This window comes from Camelina sativa, chromosome 16 (assembly GCF_000633955.1).
Source record: "Camelina sativa cultivar DH55 chromosome 16, Cs, whole genome shotgun sequence".
Lineage (NCBI taxonomy): Eukaryota > Viridiplantae > Streptophyta > Magnoliopsida > Brassicales > Brassicaceae > Camelina > Camelina sativa.
In genome coordinates, this window is record NC_025700.1 from 14229896 (window position 1) to 14243354 (window position 13459).

General features: G+C 35.9%; 1 protein-coding gene and 1 pseudogene across 1 annotated transcript in view; one reads left to right on the top strand and one right to left on the bottom strand.

Annotated features, from left to right (window-relative positions):
* The window catches only part of LOC104753657 (ranBP2-type zinc finger protein At1g67325), a 3549-nt gene extending 1220 nt beyond the window's left edge, over positions 1-2329 (bottom strand). Inside the window, exons 1-9 of the mRNA XM_019237768.1 lie at positions 2193-2329; positions 1882-1927; positions 1490-1605; positions 1071-1344; positions 869-948; positions 710-755; positions 493-602; positions 282-306; positions 8-197 (exon numbers count right to left, since the gene is read on the bottom strand). Of these exons, the coding sequence (XP_019093313.1) occupies positions 8-197; positions 282-306; positions 493-602; positions 710-755; positions 869-948; positions 1071-1344; positions 1490-1605; positions 1882-1927; positions 2193-2201 (896 nt within the window). The 5' untranslated portion in view covers positions 2202-2329. The remainder of the gene's footprint in view (positions 1-7; positions 198-281; positions 307-492; positions 603-709; positions 756-868; positions 949-1070; positions 1345-1489; positions 1606-1881; positions 1928-2192) is intronic.
* Positions 10007-13459, top strand: part of LOC104753658 — a 6249-nt pseudogene continuing 2796 nt past the window's right edge.

The following is a 13459-nucleotide window of genomic DNA, read 5'->3' on the forward strand; positions in this document are numbered from 1 at the left end:
TATTAACAAGCAGATGTGGCCACATAGATACATCTGACAAACCTGATCGTTCTCTTCTGGTGCACGGGAAGGAGATTCATTCGACTGATCCGCTGGTTTATCAGCTCCACAGTTCTGCCTGTTGCATTTGCTCCTGAAGGGATAGTTTATATTCCCACAATTATCACACTTCCAGCTCCCTTCCGGTGCATTTTGTTCTGATAAACAGCAACACATATCCATATGTCAGTCTCAAAATTCATCAAGTAAGCTGCAATATTTAGGAAGTTTCAGGGGCTTACTGGATGTTTTATCTGAGCTCCCACCCTGCTGCAATTATAAGAGGTTAAAGGTCAGAAATTAAGAAAAAAAAAAACCCAAGATCTATCCAAGTAAGCCATCTATAGTGATTAAGTAAGCTGTTTTCAATAGGCAAATCATGCTCTAGAAATTTAAATAGTGTACATGTTCGCTATATGAAAAGACCAAACTGAAACGAAAAGCAGCACAAACCTGGGAACCAGGCTTTGGAGTGTTGCACTTCCTCATGTTACATACAATTCTGAATGAGAAATTTACATTTCCACAATTAGGACATGTCCAATCATTATCGCGAGTAGAATCTGTAAAACAACAGAATGTATCAAGTTGAATATCACTATATAATAAAGGCCAGCTTTACTACTGACATATTATAGAATGGGGAATAAATAAACTGTCTAGCACATACCTCTCTTTTGTGATTTTTCATCTGGGTAAAATCTTGGTCTTGGCATCTGCAAAGAATGGCACACAGATATTGTGAAAAGATTTCAGCTCATGTTACAAGTCCAGTGACTTACAAGATCTTGCTTATGATCAAAACCAAGCATCTTACTGTTATACATACCATAGCAGCGGCAGCACCAGGACCCATTGCCATACCAAGGCCAAACCTGTCCATTGGTGGAGGAACGCCGTACATACCACCTGAAAAAAAGAAACCCAACAATACAGTAGCCAAATTATACACACGTACAATGATGGTAACTGGAAGACTTGACACCGATTGGGAAATAGCCAAAAACCAAAACCTGATTAAAAATACATACCACTTCCCATCATAGATCCGCCATGATATGGTGGTGGTCCAGACATATGTAGTGGTCTATAATGAGCTCCGGCAGGAATTCGACTATTATAGTTAAAATGATAAGGCGAACCCCCAGAAAATGGGACGTCATAAGGAGGCATAGACGACCCATTAAAGAGAGAAGATCCATATGGTGACCCACCCATATATACTGGAGGAGGACCCCCAGATCCTAAATATGGCCCGGGTGAGGAGAAACCTTGTTGAGGTTGCATAGGTTTGGGAGCAGACTTCTGTTACAGATATGTAGCAAATAGGTTATCGACAAGTATGGAAATAAAAGAAAACCAAGTAGATAGTTGTTTAAACAGGGATCACAAAAAACTGTTTCAAAGCAGAAAAGACACATATCAGAAATTGCAATTGAAAACGACTCACCCCATTGTGATCTGCAGGTCTAGGCTGGGTGCAATTACGCATATTGCAAGTTGTCCTGAATGAAAAGTTGACATTGCCACAACTTGGACAGATCCAATCATCTTCTCTGCGGCCCCCTATCCACAACCAAAAGAGTAAACCAAACAGCTATTCATATTTGTAGTATAAGAAACATACAGTCTGATATCTAAAACACTTTAATAAACATATATACAACTGAGACGAAGATCTTAGTATGCCGTTGAAATAACCGACTAATATACTCAATAAAACCGAAACAAAACACATTGACAATTTTTTCGAATGCAATGTACACAGAGAAACTATCTTCCGAGCTATATACTCTACAGAACACAACAGTATAGTTTTTGGAAGCAAGAAAATGTCATTACCGTCAGTTCTAGCACGCTTAGCAGCTGATGAATTTCTGTTGTCTACCTAAAAAAAATTCAAAGAAAAACAAGTCAAATTCACCGATCAAACGACACTGAGATCAGTGGTACGAGGAAGGATCTCCAGAACTGATTCGCAATCGAAATTGAAATTGAATGATTCGATGCGGTTCGAGTAACTGTAACCATAGAAATCGATCACAAAAGCACTGAAAGCAGAGCTCCGAGTCGAATTAAAAAGGTCAGATCTGCGATATTGAGGTCAAGCAGCTATATAAGACGGGGCCGACGAATAGAGTGGGCAGTGTTACCTGTGACATAGCTGTTGGAGTAGTCTGAGAAGTAGAGAGACAACCGGAGAAGGAGGCGGCGCGGTGGCTAGACGTCCCTCGGCGATATCACCTTTTTGCCCTAAGATTTAGCTCGACACGGGAGGAGAAATAATTATAAGTAGGTGAATTTTGNGGAAATAAAAGAAAACCAAGTAGATAGTTGTTTAAACAGGGATCACAAAAAACTGTTTCAAAGCAGAAAAGACACATATCAGAAATTGCAATTGAAAACGACTCACCCCATTGTGATCTGCAGGTCTAGGCTGGGTGCAATTACGCATATTGCAAGTTGTCCTGAATGAAAAGTTGACATTGCCACAACTTGGACAGATCCAATCATCTTCTCTGCGGCCCCCTATCCACAACCAAAAGAGTAAACCAAACAGCTATTCATATTTGTAGTATAAGAAACATACAGTCTGATATCTAAAACACTTTAATAAACATATATACAACTGAGACGAAGATCTTAGTATGCCGTTGAAATAACCGACTAATATACTCAATAAAACCGAAACAAAACACATTGACAATTTTTTCGAATGCAATGTACACAGAGAAACTATCTTCCGAGCTATATACTCTACAGAACACAACAGTATAGTTTTTGGAAGCAAGAAAATGTCATTACCATCAGTTCTAGCACGCTTAGCAGCTGATGAATTTCTGTTGTCTACCTAAAAAAAATTCAAAGAAAAACAAGTCAAATTCACCGATCAAACGACACTGAGATCAGTGGTACGAGGAAGGATCTCCAGAACTGATTCGCAATCGAAATTGAAATTGAATGATTCGATGCGGTTCGAGTAACTGTAACCATAGAAATCGATCACAAAAGCACTGAAAGCAGAGCTCCGAGTCGAATTAAAAAGGTCAGATCTGCGATATTGAGGTCAAGCAGCTATATAAGACGGGGCCGACGAATAGAGTGGGCAGTGTTACCTGTGACATAGCTGTTGGAGTAGTCTGAGAAGTAGAGAGACAACCGGAGAAGGAGGCGGCGCGGTGGCTAGACGTCCCTCGGCGATATCACCTTTTTGCCCTAAGATTTAGCTCGACACGGGAGGAGAAATAATTATAAGAGGTGAATTTTGGACAATATTGTTTTATAAATTTAACGAGTAAAAAAATTCTATTAATTTTTTTTGTTCAACTAAAAACCATTTAATATTAAGATAATGTTCATATCTTTCAAAAATACTATCATGATTTTTGTTTTCTAAAAGTTCCAAAAATATCATAAAATTGAAATTTTCAGAATTAAACTAAATCCTTAAAATTAAATTGTAAACCCTAAAAACTAAATCATAAACCCGAAATACAAAATAAAAATCCAATTCTTTTATTAAAATAATGATTAAAGTATTTTTGGACTAAAAAATGTAAGTAATATTTTTAGAAAATAAATATTAATGATGATACTTTGGAATAAAAAATTAATCTATTGGTATTTTAGAATATTTATCAGAAATTTATTGGTTGTTTTATGTTTTTGACAAATCTTTTTCTCAGAAATAAAGGGGTCAATCTAATAACAAGTAGAAAAATCACGCCATATTCCTAAATTCTAATCTTTGTTTAGTTAAGGAACTCATAAACAAAGTTGGTCATCTACGTTTTTGGGATAAAGATAAAATATTAGCACAAGTCCATCCCCAAGACCAGAATTTACTACAAGACATCTACTTGCTCATCCCAAAAAGGCCAGATAGACTGATCTGGAATTACAACAAATTGGGTGACTACACTGTCCGATCAGGTTACTGGCTCAGCATGCACAACCAAGACATGGAAATTGCACAAGGTCAAATACCACATGGTTGTTTCTCTAAAAAAAACAGAGTATGGAAACTGAAAATTCTTCCTAACATTAAATATTTCTTTTGGCGAATGATGTCGAAAGCTTTACCATCTATCACCCGACTTAATACTCGGGAGAAGAATCTTCATCCTGTCTGTTCCAGATGCTTTAAAAAAGATGAAACAATAGAACACATTTTGTTCTACTATAACTATGCTAAAGAAGTATGGGTTCTGTCCAACATTCCCATAAACATATTCGAAGCTTTGAACTACGACAATGAGCAAATCCTCACAGTGTTTTTAGACATGGAACATATGGATGGCATGACAGACTTAGCTCCCTTACAATCCTTGTGGATAATGTGGCATTTGTGAAAATCTAGAAACAAATTTATTTTCGAAAACCATACAATCCCACCAAGAACAGTAGCTCTCCGAGTTAAGAGTGAGGTTGAAGAATGGTATTATAACAATCCTCAACACAATACAATATTCTCGACTCATATACAAGATTCACCATCGTGGAGCAGACCATCACAATCAACAATAAAGTGTAATTACGATGCAGCTTTTGATAAATACACAAATCAAGCTACATGAGGATGGATAGCTCTAGATATATATGGTGTTTCACAAGGTTGGGGGTCACAAAAACTAGGTTCTGCAACTTCCCTTCTCCAAGCGGAGGCAAAAGCATTACTAGCAGCCATGCAACAAGCTTGGATAAAAGGACTGTACATCTATTTGTTTTGAAGGAGATTACCATTTACTTACAAAAATACTCCAAAACACACATTTTGATATCTCCATTGAAGGAATCATTCAAGGTATAAGATGGTGGCAGTCACAATTTAATTCTGTTGACTTTGTTTTTACTAAACGGTGTTGTAATACAGTAGCACACTTGTTAGCAAAATTTGGATGTCTTAACTGTACTTTCTATTTTGAATGTTTTAGACCACCTGTTTGGCTAATTCATCCGATGTATGTATACTATATTAATTCATCAATATAATTTACTTTTCGATGAAAAAAAAAAATTCCTAAATTTTATAAGTGAAAATAGACCAGAATGACACAAATTTGAAAAAATATTGCTCGATTGACACCCTCCTTTAGGGAAAACTAGATTAACACAATTTTCTGTTTAAATTACCAAAAGCCCATTTTGGTGTTTTGAAAAAGAAAAAAAAAATTAAAGGAAATAAAAATCAAAAGAGAAAAAATCGAGTTTATCAAACCAAACAAACCCGACATACATCATTTATTTTTATTTCTCTAACCCGAAACATTGACACATCCGCCGGCGAAGGAGAGGTTTTACGGTACACCAAAATAAACTCGATCTGTCGATCTGTCGGGTTTTTCCGTCGGTGAATTAGAAGAGCAATCACTGTCTCCTCTTGTTACAGCCACATACAAACGGTCGTAGTTGGCTCTCATCTTAGGCCGGTGTAATAAGAACCATAGTGGTTTTGGTGGTGGTCGATTTAGTCCGGCGGTGACTGTTGTTATATCAATCCTTATTAGAATTGATTACTGAATTGTTTGCAATTGTAGATCAACCCTATTTTTTTTTTGGGTCTTGCTGTTCAATAGTTTTGGTGGAACTTCTAGCTCGATTTTGTCTATATGATAATATTTTGTCTCGATTTCATCTGGGTCTTGAGTTATTGCATTATTTGGTCTCGAATTGATATATTTTTTGTTTGTAGATTTGTTCAATTTTTAGTTAAGATCATGGTCTCAAATTTATATATATTTTTGTGTGTGTCGATTTGTTCAATAATACTCTCGATACTATTAAAATTGTAGATTAATCCTGCACCAATCTCTCTATTCGTCAATTAGATTATTCATATCTGTTTGATACTTTTTTAAAATTGTAAACCAGCGAACTTCTTTGCTAATTAGATAGGAATTGTGCTTCTGGGCACTATTGTGTTATGCCATTTCTTGATTATTGTGAACAATAAGTATAAGCATTTCTATTCTTTGAATGATTCTTGTGTCTATAATTATCATTGTGTGTGTCGATTTGTTCATATTGCTTATTGGATTCTCTTTGACTTATTTAGTTGCAGCCATTGCCAAACACTTGTCTCTCTCCCGTGATCCTTCTCCTTCTTCCACGTCTCTCTTTCATATCCAAACACAAGCGTCGGTATGTTTTCAATTCTCTCCCTCCTCCCCCTCACAATGTTTCATTCATCATATATGTTTTTATCAACTGTTTAAGTTCTCTATTGTATTTATGATGATTCTGATCTTCGGTTCCAAGCACAATTTAAATGAAACCAAGTTCAGAATTCCTCCAGCTTCTGATTTTCAGGTTTAACTAATTTCTGGGATTTTTTATTTGGGATGCTGTTCTTTTCTGTTTTTTTCATCAGTAATATATAATAAGAACTCACATGGTGAACGATGCATTATAATAAGATAGTTTTTTGTTTTTGGATTAGAAGTATCTAACAATTTTTGTGGTACCTAAATGAGAGATTTGTGTTCATCAATTTTGTTTTCGTTTTCAAAATTTAGTATTTATCATATTGTTTGCTACATTTTCCTATCATTTGATTCTTTTTTTGTATCTTTAGGAATGGCATCTTCAAGCAATAGCATCAAATATCCTCCTCTACTTTATGAAAAAGGGAAATCGCTTCTCCAACATAGGAGCATGAACCACAATTGTTTTGTGTCGAAAATTGGAATTTGAGAGAAGGATTAGGGGTGGATGTGTGGGATAAACTGAAGGAATCATCTCTTGGAGTGTTTATAAAGTTTGCTTAATTGGAATACACATGGGCTGGGCAGAGAGTTCATTATCTACTCACACATCAGCTGAGAATCAACAGCATTCATGAGGTTTGGTCTTTGATTGATGATAGGCCAATTAGATTTTCTTTAAATGAGTTTGCGGAGATGACAAACTTAAATTGTGATGCATTTGACCTTTTAGAAAACTTTGATGTTGATCACCATGATTTCTGGAAAGAAATGAAAATACCAACAACCCTTGATGGTCCTATGTGGAGTGAGCTGCTAAAGGTGATTGATTTTAGCAAAACATGGGATGTTGATAAGAGAATGATGGTTGGTAGGTTATGTCTATTGTCAGTATGCATACATGGAATTATCATACATCTAGAATCCCGTTGGCGACCGCTAAGAGAGTTTTAGATCCAGTTGCTTTTGAAAAACATCCATGGGTTCGGGTGGCTTTTAGTAGTCTAGTGAATTCTGTTAAGATTGTTGACTACGATAGAGATTCATACACCATACACGGGTGTGTGCATGCTATGTTGATTTGGCTGTATGAGAGTGTTACTGGAATTGGAAATGAAAATCCGGGTGATTGTGGTATGTACTCTCTAAAGTATATTGAATGTTTAGCTCTTGGGAAAGGATTTGAAGGGCTTTGCGATGAGAACATGTTGGCTCCTCGGATTAAGCTTGCAGCGGAATTATATGACGAAGTTGGAGAACTAGTCATACCACCGAACATGTCTGATTCATATCCTCGAGCTAAAGATGTTAAAATCCCTTCCCTCATTGATGAGTCCTTGTAAACTATTTGGTTTCATTGTCTTACGTTTTTAATAATGTTATCATTGTAGACTATTCTTCTATTGCATGTGAATTACTACGTTCTTATTTTTCCACAAGTAAAGCATATACTCATTATATAATTTTAAATTTGAACGTGCATGATGGTAATATAACTTTAATTATACCATGAGTAGAATTATTATCTAATATTTTTAGCATTACTTATGGTACACTTGTAACTATTATATGAACATGCTACACTTCGAACATGTTACACTTCGTAATTTTACTGAACATGTATGTGCTGAAATAAACACACGCACCTCAAACTTTGGATAGTGACTTAATGTTGCAGCTCTTACCCTCCACTTGAATCTTTTAATCCAACACTTGACAATCAATAGTGTTGGTCTCGATTTGTAAACATAAAAATAAAACCTTTGAACCAAGGTTAGTATCTTCAACCGTGAAACTAAGTGCTCCTTTGTATCATACATTTGCCCAACAGCCAAATCCACAGAAGACAAGTCTACCTTTGAGACATCAACTGGTTCTATATTTTCTTCAATAAAAAAAGATTAACTTCTTTTCTTCATTGGCAATTTATGATTCTCTTCTTCTGGTGGAATTCCATACAGGGTAAAATTCTCATCATCAGAATCCGTTCCGTCAGAATCATCACAATAATCAAATCTACTATCATCTTCATCGATCTCTTCATGTTTTTCTTCGCTGGCCAAATCAAGATACTCTTCTCCAACCAAATCGTTCTCATCTCTTCCTTGTTTCTTACATTTGTGATTCGAATCAGTCCATATTTTCTTCTTCACTTAAACACAAAGACGACATGTATCCCTTTTCAATTGTCCCAAAAAAGTGTGCAACTGACGAGAATTATCAATAATAACTGGTGGTGTATCAGTGGGTAAATCCTGCAATAACCTCTTCGAGATCTTGTAACTCAACACAACATCGAATACCTTGTTATCCAATCTGTAATGCTCATATACCATTCTAATGCAATCATCAAAACTGCTTTGATCATTACATTCTAGAATACGTGAATCCCTTTCATTATCGACATCAAATAACCATTTGTTGTTGTCGAAGATCCAATTACCACAAACGAGAATCACCTGCTTCATATTCTCTTTGTTGTGTAACGATCAAATACACTCTAAAACGTGAAGGAAGCGATGAAAAAAAAACCTAAAAGGAAAATAATAGAGAAGTCGATTATGAACCCCAGAAGGAAAGAAAACATGATTTAATCCACATTGGAGAGAAGGAAGAAGGAATCTATGGAAAAAATAAGATGAACCGAAAAGAGAAAAAAATTGGAGTCGATATTTAGGGAGGCACGAGACAAAAACGAAATAATAAGGTAAACCCTAGATTCTTGCCATATATGTCAACTACTTAAAAAGTCTGTTGCTTAACCGTAAAGAAAATCTGTCGCAAAACACAATAATAAATCTGTTATTATCCTGAAAAAAATCTGTTATCAAGCAATAATATAAGAAAAAATATCATTAACTTCCAAAATAATTAATCAGTCATTACAGATAAAAAGTCTGCTGTCACTATATTAACAAAAAAAAAAAAATCTGTTATCATTGTATTCATATATAATAAATATGTTAGTAAGCAGCAGATTTTATAGTTGAAAAAAACAAAACTGTCATAACATAAGAAAATCTGCCACAACGTATAGTGTGAATGTAGGTCAATATAGCAATTTTAAAAAGTCTTACGAAAATAAACAACAAATGTTTTCTTCAATCTAGAAATCAGTCATAACTAAAAAAAAATATGTTACCAATAGATGTCAAACTAGTAATTATTTTCCCATTTATAAATCTGTTGCAATGTGGCAGAGTTTTGAAGGAAAAAAAAACTGTTACAACAATAAAAAAAAATCTGCCACAAAATTCCTAAAAAATTTTCTAAACAAATGAAAATCTGTCATGACTTTATAAATAAGTCTGTCGCGTTAAAAAAAATCTGCTGTTAAAAATAAATCTGTCGTTGCATACTTCAAAAAATCTGCCGTAAAAAACAAATATGCCGTCAAACTTTCAAATTAATCTGCCATCCAAAATAAATCTGCCAAAAAAAATCTGTCATTACTTGTTTGGCAGACTTTTATTATTAGAAGAAAAAAAAACAAAAATGCATGAATTTTTAATTCAGGGTAATATTGACTTTTTTATTTCTTAATAAATCAGAAAGGATATTTTAGGTATGAAAATAGCCCAACTAACCCTAAAATGCTATGAGCTAATCTAGCAATTAACTGCTCAATTTGGATCAAACTAGTAATTTTCCTATTTTATAAAGTTCAATATTTTCAAAGTCGTCCTCAAACTCTATTGATGATTCTCTCGTAGACTACAGAGTTTCTCCGATGATGTAAAGAAGAAACCTCACTGGCAACTCCGATGAAGGCCGTGGCTTTAGTCAGTGGAGGCAAAGATAGCTGTTATGCTATGATGAAGTGTATTCAATACGGCCACGAGGTCTTTTTCTTCTCTTACCTTGTCTTAGTTTTAATTTTTTAAGTTTATGTGAAATTGCCTCTTTAAAGTTCGATTTTTTTTAAGTTAGACCAACTCAAAATCTTAATTTTGTGTTTCCACAGATTGTGGCATTGGCTAATTTGTTACCTGTTGATGATTCACTAGATGAATTGGACAGCTATATGTATCAAACTGTAAGATGCTGCTTATTCCTAGTCTATCTATCTTTGGTTCTATGTAAGAACAAGGGGCTTGATGAAAGATTGAACCTTTTCTATCTCATTAGTGTTAATGTGAATCTGGTCAATGTTTATATATTTGAGAGTAAGAATGATATATAGGATTTGTGATATTGAAATCCTAAGTTCTGTTCTTTGATTGGATGCACTCTTGTTCAGGTAGGCCACCAAATTAGAGTGGGGTATGCAGAGTGTATGAATGTGCCATTATTCAGAAGAAGAATCCGAGGATCTTCGAGGTGAGAATCGTTTGGCTTTCTGCTTTTGAGATTTCAAGGCATGATTTATTGTATTGTACATTCATCTTTATTGTACATTCATCTTTATATCTTTTACATGAGTGAATTTGATGTGGCGAATGAGACATATGTGAAATTTATCACACAAAAGAAGTGCCCTTTCGGTGTTCCTTCACGTAGTACAATAGAACTCCCTTTGGTACAAGCGGGTCTTGGAAAAGCTTATGTCGAGGTTTTAGTTGCGAATGACGAAAGCAAAAGAGTTCTCCATGACCTAGCTGCATTGGACCTTACAGTCAGGTGAATAAAGTCTCCTCGTTGATTTCTAAATAAGCTTCAAACTGATTAGCAAACTCAGTTACTTCAATATCATCTACGTCAGGCCACTTTGCACAAGAGTGTTCTTCACATGGCTGGACAATTAGGACTTGACCCTCCCACGATGAATCTTCGAAACGAAGGTGCAATTGCTGAGCTGAATCAAGCATTGACGAACAGCGAAGCAATAGTAGAGTCTTTTAACCGCTCAATCTCTTCATCAGCTATACTCTTTGTGGTTTTCTGCGCGCACAAAACAATCAGAGAGCGACCAACTTCACGAAAAGTTTGTTACTTTCTTGGATTTGGCAAAGTCTTCTTGGAGGGTGCTGAATGTTCTAGATCCTATCTTCCTTTACATCCTTGTCCCCGATCTTCCGAAAAGGTTAAAACACAGCATAAAATCCTCCTTTTACATCCTTGTCCCTGATCTTCCCAACAGTTTCAGGTTTTTAACAGTAAATGTTGTTCTCCAGGGCTCTTGTTGAAGTGATACCTATTTTATATGTGGAAGAAGATACAGAAACTGAAGATGAAACCAGCAGCGTTCAGTCGGGTGAAAGAGATTACAGTTTTTGGGGTTTTAAGCCAGAGAAATGGCACCGAGATTGTCTGCAGAAACGAGTTTTTGATGGGAAAATGTGTATTACCGTTTTCTCTATCTCAGCTGAACTAATGAGGAAACTTCAAGAAGCTTCCGGAGAAGAACAACAACAACTGGAGAGAGTACCAAGATTCTGTGCATATCTTCTCAACAAAACCTTGTCTGAAACTACATTTTCTTGGCAAGCCACGACGGTGAGAATGAGATTCTTTAAACTTTGTGTATGTTAGCCTCTCATCAGAAGCTTTGCTTATAATCTTGTTTTTGGTTGATGCAGATCTTAAGAATACACTTCTCTACTAGTCTTGGTATGTCCGTAGAGAGATTATCAGACATTTTGCGTCTGCATTCAGAGAGCTTAAAGAGATGAGTGATGGAGTAAAAGTCGGCAGCTCGAAAGAACCTGTCTTCAATCTCGTCCATGTCCTCGGTGCTGGAAACACTTGTGCTTCACTGGACAACATAATTGTTTGGGTAAATTTTAACCGATTCGTATGTGAACAGTTCTACAGAATGAACGCAAAGAGATCTATATTGATTAATGCTTAAGATTACAATAAATCAATATCAGAACCCGTTGTGAGATGTTCCTNTTTTCTGCGCGCACAAAACAATCAGAGAGCGACCAACTTCACGAAAAGTTTGTTACTTTCTTGGATTTGGCAAAGTCTTCTTGGAGGGTGCTGAATGTTCTAGATCCTATCTTCCTTTACATCCTTGTCCCCGATCTTCCGAAAAGGTTAAAACACAGCATAAAATCCTCCTTTTACATCCTTGTCCCTGATCTTCCCAACAGTTTCAGGTTTTTAACAGTAAATGTTGTTCTCCAGGGCTCTTGTTGAAGTGATACCTATTTTATATGTGGAAGAAGATACAGAAACTGAAGATGAAACCAGCAGCGTTCAGTCGGGTGAAAGAGATTACAGTTTTTGGGGTTTTAAGCCAGAGAAATGGCACCGAGATTGTCTGCAGAAACGAGTTTTTGATGGGAAAATGTGTATTACCGTTTTCTCTATCTCAGCTGAACTAATGAGGAAACTTCAAGAAGCTTCCGGAGAAGAACAACAACAACTGGAGAGAGTACCAAGATTCTGTGCATATCTTCTCAACAAAACCTTGTCTGAAACTACATTTTCTTGGCAAGCCACGACGGTGAGAATGAGATTCTTTAAACTTTGTGTATGTTAGCCTCTCATCAGAAGCTTTGCTTATAATCTTGTTTTTGGTTGATGCAGATCTTAAGAATACACTTCTCTACTAGTCTTGGTATGTCCGTAGAGAGATTATCAGACATTTTGCGTCTGCATTCAGAGAGCTTAAAGAGATGAGTGATGGAGTAAAAGTCGGCAGCTCGAAAGAACCTGTCTTCAATCTCGTCCATGTCCTCGGTGCTGGAAACACTTGTGCTTCACTGGACAACATAATTGTTTGGGTAAATTTTAACCGATTCGTATGTGAACAGTTCTACAGAATGAACGCAAAGAGATCTATATTGATTAATGCTTAAGATTACAATAAATCAATATCAGAACCCGTTGTGAGATGTTCCTTCATAAATAATATGGCTCTCTATTAGATTTAGTCGCTTGATAGGATTATAGCCCCTTGAATATTCTCGGGTTCTTCCTCTCTTCCCTTTTATGGTTTAGAGACCTTTTCTTTATAACTGCCCCCAAACCCTAGTTTTAGCTGGGCTGGGCTTAGTCTTCTCTGTTGCAACCTCATGGGTTAGCCTTCAATATCTGTCGGTCATACGAGGATTGTATATTGATAATATAACTTATCTCTATCTTTGTATTGAATATCCATAATATATACGACCCTCCATATAATATATAATCTTATCAATATAATATAAGACTTATCAATATGACATACGGTCTTATCAATATAATAGACGTTCTATTAAGATGACTAACATCGGTTTAAGCTTACCTGACCAAAGTATAACCGAGAGTGAATTTATTTTTCCCAA